Genomic DNA, 17,876 nt, shown 5'->3' with positions numbered 1-17,876 from the left:
GCAGCTCTCTAGGCTTTCGTCCTGTACTTTTTGCCCTCCACTAGCACTTCCTAAATTTTAATAGGCGTATGACTCACCCTAGGAATTGTGATAAAAAGCACAATGAAATATATATTAAAAAACAACAACACAGTGTGTCTGGGGTGAGCCAATGTGTCTTCATTTCTAGGGAGTTCCCAGGTGCCATTCTTCATGCTGCTGGAACAGCACTTTGGGCGGTAAAGCACTAGTGTACACTCCCTGAAAACAGACACACCCAGAAACGGACAATCTGGGAGCCTCCAGCCCCCCGCTCAGCCCTGCAAATAGGCTTCCTGAGTGCGGCCAGCCCAGGCCCCTGCCAGGGACCGGCTGTTGTCTCTGCCTCGCTGCCAGCCTGCGCCCTTCCTCCCTCTGTGCAGTTCACTGAGGGCATTGGGCAAGAGTAGTTGGTGCCCAGCTGTGCATTGTTCCCAGACTTACAAGGAACACAGTTCACGTGTACAGCTCGGACCAGGCCACTCAGCTCAGAACCCCTAGCCTAGTACCCTCCCAGATAATTGACTCCAGGGATTTTTTTTTCCCCTTATAATTTTTTTTTAATAAAGCCATATTTGATTTTAGTTTTTGGGGATTTGGGGGGGGGGTAATTAGCTTTTTTGTCATTTATTTTTAGAGGAGGTGCTAGGGCTTGAACCCAGGACCTCGTGCATGCCAGTCATGCACTCTACCACTTGAGTTATACCCTCCCCACCATAATTTTGTTCTGATTAAGAAAAATGCACGTGTAAACAATTCAAAACAATACAGAATGGTACAAGGTGGAAGCCAAGATTCCCATATGCCCTCCACCAAGTCTGGATCTTTCTAGTGTATGTTTTACCACAAACCAACTTTTAAAATAATTTTATGGGGCGGAGAGAAGGATAGCTCAGTGGTAGAGCACATGCTTAGCATGCACAAGGTCCTGGGTTCAATCCCCAGTACCTCCACTGAAATAAATACATAAATAAATAAACCTCATAAGCACCCATCACCAAGAAAAAGCTTTAAAATTTTTTTCCGTAATTGTAAAAAAATAATAATAATTTGATGTGCTTTTATTGCTGGTTCTATGGTGGAGGGTCAGTTTGTCTTAACTCTGAATTTTTTCCCCGAATTGCTACTCCTGTTTGATTCCCCCTCCACCCCGACCCCTCCTCCAATCACAGCAGTAAGGTATGTTCCTCTGAAAAAGGTGAACATTACCAATGGATTGTGTTGCTCCCGTTTCAGATTTGATTTTTCTGTTCTCAAGAACCTTGTCCTCCCTGCTGATGTGTTTCTAAATCAAGAAAAATGAAGAGAAGAATACTGTGACATAAGAGACAGCCCCCCCCCAGGGCTTGGCGGCAAGTCCGGGCCGGCAGAGGCGGGGGGCATTGCTTTGGTTTTTGCACCTGCACTTTGGTGACCCTGTCCTCCTGTGTTCCTGTTATTTATGCTGGTGTCTTCCAGCCTTTCCCCCTCTTAAGTGTGAGTTGAGGAACATGCGGGCTCCCAGCCGTGACCAAAGGGAGCTCCCAGCCCTAGGCAGGTGACTGCTGCTGACTGCCCTCCCTGGGGCCTTGGCTCTGTGCTAAAGTTAGCCCCTGAAGGTAGCAGCGCACTCACCACTATTTACCTTCGCGGACCTAGGAGGAAGCTGTAGGTTAAGGTGCATTTCTAGTAAGTCCTCTCCCTGAGCAGCGGGGCTGGCGGTGGGGGGGGGTGCCCTACAGAAGATGGAGAAGATGGTAAATGTCGATGAGCAGAGAGCTCCTTTGCACACACAGTTCTCCTCCAAGGCTTCAGCCGCAAACCCAAACAGCCGCTAAAAAAAGCGCTCTGGCGCCTGTGGATCCAGCCTGTCTTGCAACCTCTCCACGTTCTTCTGGTGTCTTCATGTCACTGAGGACAAAGAGAATCCACCTCCATTCGGTTGTCCTGAGCAGGAAGCTGAACTTGGCGGTTCTGGGAGCAAAGCCGTAGCGCCACTGTCCTATCGCAGGTTTTTTTGAGAGTAACAGTTGCAGCTATTGAAACTCTGTTCATCCCTGCTCCCACCGGTCGTTACAGAAGCTCTGGGAGTACGGTGAACTCGTGCTCCGGGCTGGGGAGCGTGTGGGAGGGCTGGTTTGGGTCTGCGTGTTTTTCCCAAGGGCTTTCGTGAACCAGGTTTCCCACCAACTCTGTTCTGCCTTTGTTGCCTAGAACAAACAAAACTGACTTCTATTTACAAACCGACTATACGCCCTCTTTCACCTAATCTGGTTAATGGTCCTCTTATCTGATACAAAATGCCAAGGGTAATGAGTAAAAATTCCCCTCCTGTCCCACGTCAGGGGTTATTAAAATGGAAGAAATTTGGAGAGTCCCCCGGGGTGACCGGGGCTAGTGGCTTGGGTCACACTGTGGTTTGAAGTTTGACTTAAATCTGTCCTTGTGGGGCTGCCCGATTGCAGAGAGCCGAGAGAGTCGTTTCTGCAAAGAGAAAACAGAACAGCTGGTGTCAGGGAAACGCAGAGAAGGAGGGAAGTGGGAGGATGGGATGCGTTCTGTGCTGTCGAAGACGTCTGGCCGAAGAAGGGACCAGCCTGTCTGTCACGCTATCTTCTACCTTGCTTAACACAGCCCACGACTTCGAGTTGAGGTTTTCATTCTTTGCAGGTGGCATCTGTGCAAGTAAGAAGGGAACGTCCCTACCTTCCTTCTCGCCTCCTGTTTCTTCTTCTGCCCATCTCCACTAGCCCCTTGCCGTCTGCCTTCGTGCCTGCCCGGATCCCTCTGCTCCCAGCCAGTCTGTTTGTGGTCCTTTCTGCCATTCGCCCTCTCCAGAAAGCGTCGCTTCCATCCCCTTGCCCTGCATCCTCTTCATAACCTTTACAAACTCACTTTGGTCCCCGTCTTTCCACTGATGATGTTTTCCCAGAGGTCAGGTCACCCAGTCCAATGGCTTGTTCTCAGAGCTCTGTCTTGTCCCTGATAGAATTGGACACTATGGACCGTGCAAACTGACCTCCCCTCTTTGGGGCCTGTGTCCTGGCTTCTGAGAACTCCTTTGCCTTATCCTGTGCTGATGGGGGAGAAGGCCCTCGAAGACACGTCCGTCTATTCCCCGCTTGTCGGGTGCCTACCCAGGCCTCTGTGCCACCTTGTTCTTGCTGCGGCCTCTGTTCCCTGGCTCCCTGCAGGGTGCTCCCCCTTCTCTTCTTTCCCCAGACTCCCCCACCTCCACGCTTGGCTCTTTCCATTTTACTCCAGTAGCTCTTAATAATGCCGGTCACAAATGGTGGAACGCCAGCAGAACAGGGCAGTCGGTATCTGACGTCTCTGTCTGATCTCCCCAAGAAAAGTAAGCTCCTTGTGGGACAACCCCCCACCATGGCGCCATCTGTGGATCTGCCTAACACGGGACAGGCGCCGGGGACGTCAGGAGTTGGTGTCTTCTTACAGAGGAGACGTGTTCTTTGTGCAGGACATCTGGATGTGACCTGACTGAGGTCTCACCCAGCTCTTTCTGGCTACTGGTTGCTGTCCCTTACTGATGGATTTTGCAGTAAGGAGGAGAGCAGAGAAAGGTTGCTTCCAGGCACCAGGAGGGTGGGCCCCAAGGGGATGCACAAGTAATGTGGCATCCACATAGCTTTTTGAGCCTCCGAGAAGTACCGATCCTTGTGTGAAAGAGTTATGATAGAACTGAAGTTTCACTCTAGAGATCGCCCTGGGAGAAGTCTCCCACACCACAGGGAAGGTCGTTCTCTGGCTGATTGTCTTTCTGAAAAGAGACTCTTTTGAAGCGTGTTTTCCTGTAGATTGTGTAGATGAAGGTGGGCTGGTGGAGGCATCTGTCCCGCCAGGGAGGGGCAGGGAGCAGGCGTGAGAGGCCCCACATCCCTGTTTTCAGGAGCCACCTTAAGTGGCTTCCTGTGCATCTCCTCTCGCATGTAAAGGGACCAGCGTGATCTTGGGGCAGCGCAGCTCTGTGCTCCCCTTCCCGCCCCCCGCTTTCGCTTGCAGGATGTTTGTTTGGAAGGATCTGTGCTTCAGTCACGGATGCTAACAGAAGAGCTTGCTTCCCTGCTTCAGATCACCGGGCAGAGTTATCTGATGAGTCCCCCTCTGGACTGAGGGAGTAGAAGGCGTCTAACTAGACAGGCTCAGAGAGCTCAGAAAGACCTGACAGCCGGCTATGCGCAGGCTGACATCTCTCTTCCCACGATGACTCTTAACGGAACACTGGGTGATGGGATTCCGAGCCTCTGAAATTCCCCGGATGGGCATTCGCATCTTCTGCCATTTCATGTCATTTGATTCAAAAGCCTGCCCCTTGTTTTCACAGGGCAACCTGATAAGTAATGCTGCATGTGTGATGAAAACTAGTATGCTTTGCCCGCGTTCTGAATCATTTGAACAGCAAGGAGAGCGTGCCATCCACCAGCCCCAGTAGCCCTGCCAGCCATTTCTCTAAAAACTCTCCCTGGAACGGTTGTGTTTGGCTTGGCTTTGCTTAAGACAGAATCCTGGGAAGAGATTTTCAAATTTAATTTACCTGTGCATCCAGAACCAAGACTAACTCAACTCCACTCCCCAAGTCCCAGGTGAATTTCCTAAATATCCCAATTTAGAAACTGCTCGGTAAAGTTATGGGGTCTGAGCTGTATAGTGTTTCAAGGTGCCAGCAAAGCCAGCGCTCTCACACTCTGATGCTCCTTTAATTCAGCAGTCTGACGTGTTAAATAAATGAGTGATTGTTGAAATTTTCCCTTCTTTTTTGTTTACCCAATTAGTAGAACACCACTGTTTTGCAATGTTTTATATTTCCAGCTTGTAACTTAATGATAATTACTTAATTTTATTTCTTTAAAGCTTCTTCTGTCTGATGATAAGTATTTTTCAGTGTATGTTTTACCGAGCTTCTGTGAGGGCCATTGCAATGAAGTTTTGTATCTGCACAGAAACCAAAATAAATTTCAAATATTAAAGCTATCAAATCATTAAATTTATTTTTTTTTCCTTTCTTTTAAAAAAGTAGAGTTGATAGGGTTAGTACAATATTGTATTCATTTCAGGTGTAAAACAGTGATTCAACATTTATATACAATACAAGTTAATCACAGTAAGTCAAGTAACCATCTGTCCCCACGCAAAGGTATTACAATATTGCTGATTATCTTCATCCCCCTCTTAATATCAAATTTATTAATATGGCATAAAAATGAACTGAAATAAGGTCTAACACAAGTAAAAGGTCATTTTTTTTAACCTTTGGCCTTCATTCTCCTTCCCACCCGCTCCACACGTAGGTACCAATAAACTGAAATGCCACTCCCAGACTTGGCACACTTTCTATAGCCTTTCGGGTTCTGATCCTGACTGATTTCCAAACCCAGAAACCAGGCAGCCGGTATTCTAGGTCTGGGAGGTAGCTGGGCTGTTTGTCATAATGTGTCTGACTACAAACACCCCTACCTTGCTGTGTATTTTTGGAAGATGAGCTTTAAGGCTCAGGCCCTGAGCTCTGGGAGGGTATCTCGGTGCCGGCACGTGAGACCCTCATGTCACCTGGATCAGAAAGAAGACGAGCCTTGGGCCTGGCTACATACGAACTAGATGTGCCCTCCTACCGCATACCTTGCCTTCTAACGCGTCCTGTCTGACCCCCGGCTCCCACATCCACACGGAGCCTATCACACGGGTTTCCCCACCCTCTGAAAGAGCCACTGGAACCAGAAAAATGGGATCTGGAGCCTCTGACCCTGTGGAACTAAACCACAACCTTGCTCATCAGGCATCCTCTCCACAGTGCAGACCTGCAGCACAGCACAGAGTGAACGGGAGGAGAAGCCTCGGGCCCACAGGACCCACCGGCCCACCAGGCTTCAGCTCACCCACACTCGAAGGTTCTAGCCATGTGGCCAAAAGGACACTCCGTCCAAGGGCTCAGAGTCTGGAAGTGTGGGTGTGGAATGCAGACCACTGTCAACGAGCCATTAAAGCTGCCCAAATTAGTAGCCCACACTGGGCCTTTTTCGGGATGGTGTGTTACAAAAGGTGTGGACGAGCACCGCCTGCCCTGGCTGGAAGAAGCTGTATGCTAGCCCTGTGTGTTGGACATCTACTCAAAAAACAGCAACAAATTAGAGTGATTGACGTGATCAAGGAAGTAATGCAGAAAGACTAGGTAAGTCAGGGCGGTGCCACAGCATCAGCCAAATTCCGCTGATTCATCCCCAACTGAACTAATTCTTTTTCTTCTGTGCCTGGATCCTTGAGCCAAGCTTCTGAAGGTCTAAGTACACGTTCCGCTTCAGGATGGCGCTGCTGCAAAGCAGGGCCCCTTGCAGGGCTCCCATCAACCCACAGATGAAGATGTCCTGGCCTGGGAGACGTGAACAGAGGCCTGTGAGCACTGCTGCCCGCCCCCATCACGTCAGGGAGAGGGGAGGACAAGGGAGGACAAAGATTCTTGGTTCATCCCCCTGAGCTGGGGCCACTGAGAGCTGGCTTCAGACCAGGACCAGGGCCCACGGCTGCCGAGGCAGCACAGCCCAGGGTGTGGGTGGCTGCAGGGGACAGACAGCAGGATCTGAGGACAGGGACAGGGGATGTGGGGTGTCAGGGAGGTCCAGGGTCTCAGGTTTTGGCCAAATGGGGTACCTGTCAGGTAGAGGTTGGGGATGGGGCTCTGGGCCCTCATGGAGGCCATCACATGAGGATGCAGGCGGCTCAGATCATGTTCAGTCCCGTAGCAGGCACCCTGAGGAGTCGCCAGGTAGAACTGAGCCGTCAGCGGGGATCCTCCCGTCACACTGTCCACCTGAGGAGACAGGAGATGGGGAGCGGGACCCTGTGAGATCCTCGCCTCTTCCCTTCCTGCCCTTCCTGGAGCTCAGTCACCCCGCCCTCATTCCCCTGCCCTACCTTGCCCTCCAGCTGTGGGAATAGCTTCAGGGCGACTGACAGACAGGCTTCCACGAAGGAGCTTTTGAGGGCCTCGTAGTCGCTGCTCCGCTTTCCCTGGGGCTCGCCCTGCCACTCCTCGAACCACTTGTAGGAGGTGGGCACCAGCATGACCAGGGTGGACCGGTCTGGGGACGCAGAGCTGGGTCACTACAGCCGCCCCTTCCCCAGCCAGCTCCCCTCCCCCTGGGACCTGCAGCCCCACCTGGGTACCGGTCCTCCCAGGTCGGGTCCTTGGCCGAAGGGGAAGCAATGAAGAGGATGGGCATGTGGGCTGCAGCCTCGTCCCTGGGCTTAGAGAGGTAGCGCTCCATCCTGGGGGAGGAGGGGGCTGTTGGTCTCCGGCCTTGGTCCTCCTGGCAGCCACCAGCACCCCCCCAAGGGCAGTTCATCCCCAGGGACCCCTCCAAAGGGATGAAGCTGAGGGGCAGCCTGGGTGGGAGAAAGCCCTATAGGGAGTGGATTCTGCCCACCTCCTCCCATCCCATCGCCTGCTGTCTCTCCCGGGGCTCAGCCTCCCCGACGTGCACACAGACGCCTTACGCCTTGTCCATGTCTGTGTCAAAATAAACGTAGTAGTTGGTGGACTGCAAACCCAGTTCCTTCTTGGTGCCTCGGAGGCAGACGAAGACCAAGAAAACGCTCAAGCCGGGCCGCACCATCCCCAGCTGCCGCTTCACGCCTGCAGAGAGTCCGGAAGGCTGTGTGAGCCGTCGCCACGGATGGCCACTGACGGCCACCAACGGCCACCGCCACCCTGGAGAGGCCTGCAGGCGCCTGCTCCCTTCATCTGCAGCCTCAGCCCTTCGGACAACGCACTGCAACATCGACTGGGCGGGGGCCTGCTCTTCTGTCTCCCGCCTGCGAAGGCCACAGCCCCAGACTTCTGCTCTGCACTCCTTCCGAGGCAGGTGGCACTCAGCCTCCCCGAGCCGGCTCACCGCCCCTGCAGGACCGTCTCAAGCTCACTGCCTCCAATCATCCCTTAATGTCTTTCAGTGATGAGCCATGACTGGGCTCCAAACTGCCACGAACACTGATGTGAACAGTAGTTTGTTACAAGCCTTGGCTTCAGTATTAAGTTTAATACAAGCTTATCTAATGAATAAATGTGCCTAATTCCTACTGTGCTGGACAGTCAGCACAAGGCCTCCAAGCCATGAGCCATGCCGGTGAAGAGACGTGAACAGCATCACAGACACCTGGCACCTGGCATTTCAGGGCTCAGCTGGGGAGGAGGGAGGAACAGCACTGGAGTGGAAGGTGACAGCCATTGGATGTCCCCTGGACGGAAGCTGCTGGGCGGCCCCACCTCTCGGCCGATGATCCCAGACCAGTTTTCTGGAAGTTGCTCCCCCAAACTAGCCCCTGTGCTCGTTCCCAGGACCACTGTCAGCCCCTGCCTGAGGGATAGCTCACCGCTGGCTGCTCTGCTTAATTCATCTAACAAATATTTGTTGAGGACCTAAAACGTGCAGAGTGAGGAGGAGTCAGATAAGATGCCCACCTCCTGCAAAAGAGAGCTTCCAGAAGAAGCCCGCCACCCTCTTAGAGGCTGCAGAGAACTGAGTGCAGTGGGTAGGATGACCACAGGATGTGTCATCCAGAAAAAGCCACTTTTGAGAGTGAAAGCGGGCGTTGTAACCATGTCAGTAGGGCAATGGCCTTAAGGTTTACAGGCACTGAGGCGGGAAGGGGCGGTGGTAAGGAGCAGGAACTGCCCAGGGCCGCAGGTGCACCTTCTCACCTGGGCCCCAGCGTTGCCAAGTGACCACGCCCCATCTCCAGGTGGGGTGGGGTGGGTGCGGAGAGGACCAGGGGCCCGGGAGTGAAACCCGCTAGGTCTTCAGAGGCCTGTAGGAACAGTGACCACCTCCGCGCAGCCCGCCTTTCCCTTTGTCCACCTGGAAGGAGGGGCTCCAGGCGCCGCACACCCGGCAGCAAAATATAACCTTTGGCCTCAAATCAGACACACAGTGATTACACCAAGCCCTAATTCTCCACACCAGCCTTAGCTTCCCTTCGGATTGTCAAACCAGCCCTGGAATTTAAGAAAAGCACTCTTGTCACAAAGGCCCCTCTGCCTGACCACCCCACCTCCACCTGCCACCCGACCCAGAACCGCCTGTCCCCATGGCGCCCAGATACCCAGTTCCCATCTCTGAAAGGGAGAGAGAACTGTGAGACTCTCTACCCACCAACAGCTGGAAACGAAGGAGTCCCAGCGCCTGGAGTCTCTGAGTTAAGCGTCATTGCCACCACTGCCTGAAATGTTCTCAAACTGGGATTCACCTGGGGCAGCATCTAACTTTGCACCCAAGAGGGACAAGTGGCCCTTCAGCCAGGTCGGGGCTGGCACCCCAGCCCGTCTTCCGGGCTGAGACAGGTGGAGGCTGTGGCCGGCAGTGAAGGGAGGGCAGGGCAGTGGCAACTCTGAAGCATGGCTGCCCGGAGGGGAGGCGGGCCTGGCGGGGAGTGGGTCGTCGGGGCAGTGGCAGGATTCAGAGGTCCGGGGAGACAGGGAAGCAGGAAGTGCCAGCGGCCAGTGGGCGGCCTCTGCCTCAGCCCACTCGGCTCACCCAGTCTGAGCGAGGGCTGGCCTCCGCTGGCAGCCACGCTGGCCGAGGCCCAGCCAAGTGGGGCAAAGGACTGAGGAGGCCGGTTCCTGGGAGGACACGTCCTGTGCCTCGGAGACAATTGCAGCTGCCACCCACCCTCTCCCCACGGGGAAACCCAAGACCTCACTCTCCCACTGAAGCCACCTGGCCCGGCTCCTAAGAGAGCAGCGTGGGCCCGCCCTCGGGGATGGAGCGTTCCTTCCACTGCTCTCAGGGTCCCCACTCCGGGGCCCACTGAAGTCCATAGTTTCCACCCCACCCGCACCTTGAGCTGCTCCTTACTCTCCACCTCCCGCCCCAGCCAGAGGCCTCCACCCAGACCCCTCTCTCCTACCCCCCGGGTTACTGGTCCCCTCCTGGCCAGCGGCCCCCTTCCCTCAAGCATGTCGGGAGCTTCTGGCTACACTCCAAAATGGTGGCGTCCCAGCTAACCTTGGCTCAGCCACTCTGTTTCTTGTGGGCTGACCTGCTCTCCTGCCCCTTCTAGTGAGGCCTTCTCTCTGGAGGCCCCACTCTCCCCAGCCCAGAGAGGGCCAAGAGCTCAGGCTTTCGAGTCAGACACCTCAGCAGCCTGTCTTGGCTTGAGCACCTCCAGCTGGTTGGCCCTGGGAAGTTCCTCACTTACACACCTGTTTCCCCAGCCATAAACATTAGGGCGACGCTCTCTCCCTAGTGGCTGAGCATCCAGTGCAAGGACAAAGCTATAGCTCGCACACAGACAGGCCCCCCACCCCGACCAAAACACATAGGCTTTTATTTTTAGACACAGCCTATCAGGAGATGGCCAGACTGAGGCATATCTCCATCTGGGTCCCAGGTTTCGAGTGCTGGGCTCAAGGAACAGAAGAAAGCCAGCAGGGTACTCCTGCAGCCTGCGCACCGATCCGGAGCTGGTTCCCAAAGGGGCAGGAAAATATAACCTTGGGCCCCAGGAGAGGCCCGCAGCGATCACGCCAGGCCTTTCTCCTCCACGACAGCCTTAGTCAGCTGATAACGTCAGACCAGGCGTCCCCACTCAGTAAGTGAGGAATTAAGGAAGGAAGCAGGATTCATGAGGCAACCTAAGTGAAAACCCCAGAAATGTCCCTTTAGGACTCAACCCACCGTCATTAACTATCAGAGAGAGGATCTAACATCTAGGGAAACCGGAAATGGGCAACTTGGACTAGAGACTCGAACAGAGGAGAGGGAACCGTGGTTGAGGTTACAAGGGGAACGGGAGTAAATATGCCAAGAATGAAATGAGAGAAGGACCAAGGGGTCTTTGAGGAGGATGCAATACAAAGGAAGTTGACCCCAACCCCTGAACAGAGGCCTGCTGGGAATGGACATTAGGAACCAGTGTGTTCCTCCTTCTGTCTAAGGCGGGTCAAAGGGCAGCCCTGATTCAAGGAGGAGCCAGGCTGGGGAACTTGGAGAGCGACGCAGCCCGGCGTTTACCTGGCAGAGAGCGGGCCTTCTCGGGCAGCAAGTGCTTGTAGGTGTTGAACAGTCCCGCGTCGGAGATCACGACAGGGCAGTGGATGTCCACCAGCTCTTGACCTTTCTTCACGGTGACACCTGCAGGCACAAGAGCTTGGCTGGGGTTCTGTTTGTTCCAGGAGGATGAGAAAGGCCCCTATCCCCGCCAGATCTCTCCCCCGGGCAGGCGGACAAAACTGCAAAGTGAGGGCAACATCCTCAAGCACCCCCAGGGCATCCCACAGTCACCCCCACTTGCTTCCAACCCCCCCACCCCTGCATGGGCTCTCCTCTCTTCACACGAGCCCCAACGAAGCTCGTGGGCTGGAGGCCTTTGCTGGAATCCCAGGCCCCTCCTCACCGCTGCCGGAGCTCTGGTTCCAACGCTCTCCTTAACAGCCTCCAGTGACACCTCAACCTCTATCAAACCCCAAAGCCTTGTATCGGCCTTCCATGACATGGCCCCTCCCGGGCACCCAGCCTCATCTCTGGCCATTCTCACCTGACTATTAGGTAGAACTATATGAAACAGCTGGTAGTCGACCATGTTTTTGACCTATAAATACGGCAGTTTCTTATGATTCAACCTAACATTTTCAGCTTTTTCCTACCTCTGTGCCACCGCACATTCTATTCCCCCGGCCTGGAACAACCACCTACCTGGCCCTCTGGCTTCTCCTCCCTCTTTGTGGCCTCCCTCTGAGGCCTTCCCTGCCACCATCCTCTGTCACCTCCACCCTCAGCACGTGCCCCTACGGGGCATGCCAATTATCTTCCCCATGAGCTGGAAACTTCTTAAATGAGAGATTAGGATTTACGTATCTTTTATCTCCACCTTTTATCACTTAGCACATGAAAAACACAAATAAATATATTCGGAACTGAATTTACTGAACCGATAAACCCACCTAGCTTCATAAGCCCCTTCCGGCTGGAAAAACTTGCTCATGAAAAGGAGAGAGAGTCTCACACAGCTGCCAGCTGCCTCTCCTTCCCCTGGCAACTTCCCGGACTCCTCTACAAACACGTCCTCAGAGATCTCCCTTGAGTTTTTCAGGCACTGGGCCACCCACTCACCCCCTCGTCCCTAACAGATTCCTCTGGCAAATTCACAGTCACACCAGTCCTCTTTTCCTAGGGCCTCCTCCGTCCCCGTCCCTGATGCTTCTTAAGCACCACCCCCTCCCCTTTCTATTTAGTGGAGTCCATCCTTGCATAGCGCCTCCCCTCACAGAGTTCGCCCACAGGGGGATTCTGACTCCCTGCAGGTGACCCCAAATGCCTGAGCTGGGACAGTGAGTGTCATTTATAGATCGAGGGCAGGGCAGCCTGCCGGCCCGCACATGCCCCATGGAGTGCCCAGGTACGGACCCGCTCCACTGAACGTTTGCTGGGCTCCGTTACCCAGAATCTACAGACACAAAGATTGAAAAGACACAGCGCCTACACCCAAGAAGGCCCTGGGTTACTGGATAACGATTTTTATCTATTGAAAAAATGATGAAATACTGTTCTCTGGGAACCACGCAATCCTTTACCCTTCCTGTGTCCTTTTTAACCTCTGAACCGATCACTATTTCTCCGCCCCAGCTTAGGGGCAGATTCTAGCTTTTAAGCTCCCACGAGGAGGTCAGCTCTTCTGCACCTTCTGCCCTCACTGCTTTCTTTTCTCTGGGGTCTCCCCTCCACTCCAGCCCAAGGACCATGAAGCCCCATGCAGGCCTCTCACCACAGGCTCTCCCAGCTGAGTCCAGCAAGATGCTCTGCACAGGGGCCCTCGTCAGGACAGCGCCCCCAGCCCGCTGAATCACAGGGATGGTGTGGAAGGCGATTTCACTGGAGCCCCCTCGGGGGTAAAACGCCCCTTCCAGGAAGTGGTCAACCAGTATAGCATGCATGGAAAAGGTCGCATAGCTGGGGGTCACACCTACAAAATGAAGGAAGGGGTGACGAGGCAGGAGCAGGCAGCAACACCATTCAGGAAGGGACACGGTTCCCATCAGAAAACACGTGGCCTGAGGCTCTCCACCCCAGGATCCAAGTGATCCCCAGAGAAGCCAGAGGGCCTGTTTCCATCAAAACGTGGGGAACCATGCTGGGGCCAGGGGGAATGTCCTCCCTGCCAACTGCCAGGCTGCTGGGGAGGGCAGTGGTGGTTGGGAACAAAGGTCATCCAGAGCATGGGTGAATGGCCTTTTCTCCAGAGCATCCAGCAGGGAGGTGAACAGACGTCTCCTCCCTAAGCTCCCTAAGCTCCCTAAGCTCCCTGGGGTGAGTGCTGCTCCATTCCAGTCAGTCCAGCAGGTGCAGGAAGGAAGATTGAGGGAACGGCCCAGGGCCCCAGGCTGGTACCCACCGTATGTGGGGAAGATGTAGCTGAGCACCGCCTGGAGTTCCCGGGAGGCTGGGAGCTGCTGCAGGACCTCGGCCAGGCTCTGGGTGGACGCGCGAAGGAACGGAGAGAATCGGGTGAGCAGCCTGCACTTGCTGAGCACCTGAGCCACAGGCAGCGGGAGGATCTTCAACAACAGGGCATGAAGGACTCCGTTGGATACCACCTGGGGAGGAAACCGGCAGGGAGGAACCGCCTGGCCCCCAGCAGCGCTGTAACAGCATCTCCTCTCCAAGAGCCTGCACCGGCCGAGGGCCCTGAAACACTTACCTGGCTGAACTTGGATTTTTAAAACTCTGTACTGTGAATTTTTCCCATCCTCTCCTCATATGATTCCTTTTTGGCTTTTCAGTTTCCTGCCCAAATTCCTTTTGAAAAATCGCAATCTGGTCTCAGAGGAAGTGGAAAAGGGCGCCTATGTGACCACAGCCTGGTGAGGGAGGAGAACAGGGTGCCCCCAGAGGCCGGAGTGAGCACTGCAGCTGCTGAGCCCAGGCTGCAGAGACAGAGGGGCCAGCTGCACACAAAGGCCAACCCGGATTGGGGGCTGAGTTCCAGACAGACATGCCTGCTCCTCCTTCCTGCTTCCCTCACCAGTCACTCCTCTAATGCGGAAGGTCAGCCTTGTCGGGACTAGGCGGGGCTCATCAGCGTGTCCAGCTTACCTTCACCAGCTTTATATACTTGTCGATGGCAGCTTCTTCCTGGGGAAACTTGTCCTTGAGGCCTTGAACGTACGCTTTCTTCCCACTGTACATGGGAAACTCCTTTCGGCCGCTGGGCCCTTCTAGTACCATGATGTCAAAGGGTGAGGGCAAGGCAGCCCAGTCCAGCTGCCCCTCAGTGATCTGGTCCAAGGTAAAACGGCCAAAGCTGTGCTCATGCATGCGACCAATATAATGGATTCCTGTTGGGAGACAGAAAAACAACGCATCATAGAGATAAGGCGACTGAGCCCTGAAAGGCTCCAACAAGGAAGCAACGTGAAAGACGTCGTCCTGGGGGAGGGTATAGCCTAGTGGTAGAGTGCATGCCAAGCATGCACAAGGTCCTGGGTTGAATCCCCACTCCACTAAAAAAATCAGTAAAAAGCTAATTATCTCTTTCCCCAAAATAAAAAAATAAAAACAACAACAACAACAACAAAAGAGTTTGTCCTGCAGGGCTGAGTCCACGCCTGGGGGGGGCTACCCACCCTTTCTGTAGAGGGTAGTTGCAGCAGAAACCACCAAATCCCTGCCCAGTTCAGCTCCCAGCAGATATAGCTGTCAGACAAGGAAAGTGGTGCCCAGGGAGAGATGGGGTCCCTCAAATCACAGAAATGCCCATTATCCCGGACCCTTTTCCACAGAAGCCTTACCCGTGTCAAATTCAACGCCATTCTGTCTAAAGGTATGACAACAGCCTCCTGCCTTGGTGTGTTGTTCCAGCACCAGAACTCGCTTGCCAGCTTTGGCCAGGATCGCAGCGGCAGCCAGGCCCCCAAAGCCGCTGCCAATCACCACCACATCTAGCTTCTCTGGCACCAGTCTGGCTGAGAAAGCTGCAGCACAGGGGAAGAGACAGAGGGTGGGCTGCTCAGGAGGGACAGTGAAAGAGCAAAGATGTGGAAACCAAGGCAGAATCCTCTAGCTTGTACAATGCAGGAAAACTCTAGAGCAGCTTGGCTCGGACCTCCCAGCTAGAATATCACCAACACTTTGCTGGGAAATGCTCAAGGCCAGCCAGGCAGATTAAACAGAGTGATTTGGTTTGATCAGAACTGATTTAACCAAAAACTAACAAAATAGAAAAGAACTGATTTAACCAAAGCCACCTATGTACCTGGGGATTTTCCCTACTTTCAAAGAAAGTAAGACTCGGGAAATTATTATAAGAAAAACAAGCACCAAAAAAATCTGACAACAGTGGGGGGAGGGTATAGCTCAAGTGGTAGAGCGCATGCTTAGCATGCATGAGGTCCTAGGTTCAATCCCCAGTACCTCCTCTAAAAATAAATAAACCTAATTACCTCCCCCCACCAAAAAAAAAAAAAAAAGAGGGAAAAATTCTGACAACATAAGCTGAGAAACCAAAGTCCAGACAGAGAGTGAGCTAGGGAAGAAACAATACAAGGAGGTGGGGGAAGAGGGAGTGCCGTGGGGCAGGCTGCTGGCTCAAGGAACTACCCCATTCACAAGCAGGTTATCTTGGGAAAATGTAAAGTCTGCAGGGAGAGGTTGGCCAGCCCGGTCACATGATGGTTCTTCAACATCCTGATGCAGAGGCGTGGGCAGCACAGAGCTGCTTGGAGGCTGCTGCTCTGAGACGTCACAGCACCACCCCCTCACACTGGGGAAGCCTGGAGGCAGGGTTGAAGGGGCAGTACCTAAACAAGACAAAACTGGACAGCACGTGGTGCTAAATGGGCACTCCCCACACAAGGTCTGTTCTTTAAAGATCACTCCTGAAGAACTGAGATTTGCAATCTTTCAAGCTGCTAGAGAACTTGGGAAACTTTTAACTTTTCAAATGTTTTTTTAAAAAAGACTTAGAGTGAAAAACTGCATAGCCGTTTAGCACGCTGTCACTAATTTCCTGCATGGCCATTAACAAGTCACTCCAAGGTGCAACGTACAGCTCAGTGGTAGAGTGCATGTCTAGCATGCACAAGGTCCTGGGTTCAATTCCTAGCACCTGTTTAAAAAAATTTTTTTAATAAATAAATCTAAAATTACTTCCCCTCCATAAAAATTTTTTAAAAGGAAAGGAAAGAAAAAAAGGAAAATTTTTAAAAAGGAAATTTAAAGAAGGGAAAAATAGTCACTCCATTGTCTGGGTTGGTCTGAAAATCAGATAATTAGTTTAACTTTTTCTTAACTGTAATCACTTGAGGGACCAAATGCAATTTCCTATAAAGGTTTCTGTGTAGCTCTTCTATGTACCTGAACCCTTGTGGGAAGACAAATTAAAAAGTTAAAGTCTTAAAACCAGTAAGAGAAAGGTCTCTTTATCCCGTGAGCACGGGCCATACTAAGGGCCGGGGCCTGGACCAGGCTATGCCCAGACCTTTGCTCACCAAAGTCCTTGCCCAAGATGGTGGGGCCATAATTCCCTGGGTCCCAGTGGGCAGCAGCTCACCCTGCCGGAATGGGAATGCTAGAGTGAAAAATACATTTCATATTACATCCCAGAATATATGTTAGTATATAACATAAATACCTGAAACAGAAGTTTCACAATACTTACCAGAACTATGTGTGATGCACTCTGATGTTTTCAACTCTACTTCACTTAAAATGCTAGTCCCAACCCACTCAGTCGATTTCATGACCCACTAAAAGATCACAACCTGGTGTGAAATACAGTTAAATTAGTTATCTCATTTTTAGACCAACCCAGATAGATAATGGAGTGATTTGTTAATGGTTATGCAGGAAATTTGTGACAGTGTGCTTAATGGTTATGCAGGAAATTAGTGACAAGTCCAATTAAAACTGATCTCAGCAGTTCCGACCAACAGTCCATTCACTCAGAACAGTACCATCTCCAACTGTGAAGCAAGACTTGTCACACAGAATACTAGCGAGGGACCCAGGAGATCAAACAGGGTAAACTTTTTTTTTTAAGCGGCATAACTCTTTCTTTAAACTTTAGAAGGAAGCCCCAAACACTTTTTAAAGATGACAGAGGACGTCCTTTGGTCAAAGAGCAGACTCTGTTGGGCGTCTCCCAAAGTTTTCAAGCCAAGGTCCAACCAGTCAAGTCGCTCGATGGACCAAATGCAATTTCCTATAAAGGTTTCTGTGCAGCAATCCCACGGGGGTCTCTGAACCCACGTGGGAAAATAAGTGAAAAAGTTAAGGTCTTAAAACCAAGTGGGGGAAAGGTCTCCAAGTAGGGGAAAAGCCAGTGCCCGCGCCGGGGGAGCCATGATTCCCCGAGCCTGTGCGGGTGAAGGCTCTCGCCGGTGGAGGACTCTAAAGCGGGCGTCTCCACCTGCAAGGAAGCCTTTTACTTCTGGGGACCCTGAGGCCTGGGTCGGGCAGCAGCTCGCCCTGCGGGGATGGGAACGCCAGCCCGCGAGGATGCCCGGGCGCAGCCTCGGACCCCGGGGTCTCTCCCGCTGACCTTGCTTGAGAACCTTCTTCCTGGCCTCCTTGTCGGTCACCAGGGGCGCGGGTGGTCGCCTGACATCCTCGAGGAAGGGATTCGGGGAGCCGCCTGCAAACAGCCCCTTGTAAACTTTGCGGAGGACCGCCAGCAGCAGCACGGCCAGCAGCAGCAGCAGCGACAGCCACATCGCGCCGGCGCCGGACGCGGGCAGCTTGTCGCTTCGGACTGCTCCCGCGGCGCCCCCGAGGCAGCCTGGCCTCCCAGCCGGGGGGCGGAGGCAGCTTGGACCGCTGACCAACCAGCACTCTTTGGGCGGGACGCCAAGCCCCCGACGCAGATTGACCCTCCCG

At 53.2% G+C, this 17,876-nt stretch overlaps 2 protein-coding genes across 2 annotated transcripts in view; one reads left to right on the top strand and one right to left on the bottom strand.

Annotated features, from left to right (window-relative positions):
- TGOLN2 (trans-golgi network protein 2) overlaps positions 1-4,999 on the top strand; it is a 7,599-nt gene extending 2,600 nt beyond the window's left edge. Inside the window, exon 4 of the mRNA XM_015238759.3 lies at positions 1,255-4,999. Coding sequence (XP_015094245.1) covers positions 1,255-1,260 — 6 coding nt within the window. The 3' untranslated portion in view covers positions 1,261-4,999. The remainder of the gene's footprint in view (positions 1-1,254) is intronic.
- Positions 4,978-17,876, bottom strand: LOC140690030 (all-trans-retinol 13,14-reductase-like). The gene is made up of 11 exons (XM_072951551.1): positions 17,542-17,876; positions 14,792-14,974; positions 14,097-14,338; positions 13,396-13,597; positions 12,769-12,966; positions 11,019-11,138; positions 7,504-7,642; positions 7,166-7,275; positions 6,922-7,088; positions 6,658-6,817; positions 4,978-6,379 (listed from the first exon to the last, which is right to left on the bottom strand). Exons 1-11 carry the CDS (start codon positions 17,711-17,713, stop codon positions 6,240-6,242), a joined length of 1,833 nt encoding a protein of 610 aa, XP_072807652.1. The 5' UTR covers positions 17,714-17,876; the 3' UTR covers positions 4,978-6,239.

This window comes from Vicugna pacos, chromosome 28 (genome assembly GCF_048564905.1).
Source record: "Vicugna pacos chromosome 28, VicPac4, whole genome shotgun sequence".
Taxonomy (NCBI): domain Eukaryota; kingdom Metazoa; phylum Chordata; class Mammalia; order Artiodactyla; family Camelidae; genus Vicugna; species Vicugna pacos.
Note: the sequence above shows the minus strand (reverse complement) of the source record. Positions and strands in the feature narration are given on the sequence as shown.

Excerpts from the sequence above, each read along its gene's own strand:
- LOC140690030 (XM_072951551.1), bottom strand. The coding sequence starts at position 17,713 with ATGTGGCTGTCGCTGCTGCTGCTGCTGGCCGTGCTGCTGCTGGCGGTC. Across the intron at positions 14,975-17,541 it reads GAAGAAGGTTCTCAAGCAAG|CTTTCTCAGCCAGACTGGTG; the intron begins GTCAGCGGGAGA and ends CCTGTGCTGCAG. Across the intron at positions 7,643-11,018 it reads GAAGGCCCGCTCTCTGCCAG|GCGTGAAGCGGCAGCTGGGG; the intron begins GTAAACGCCGGG and ends GACTCTCTGCAG.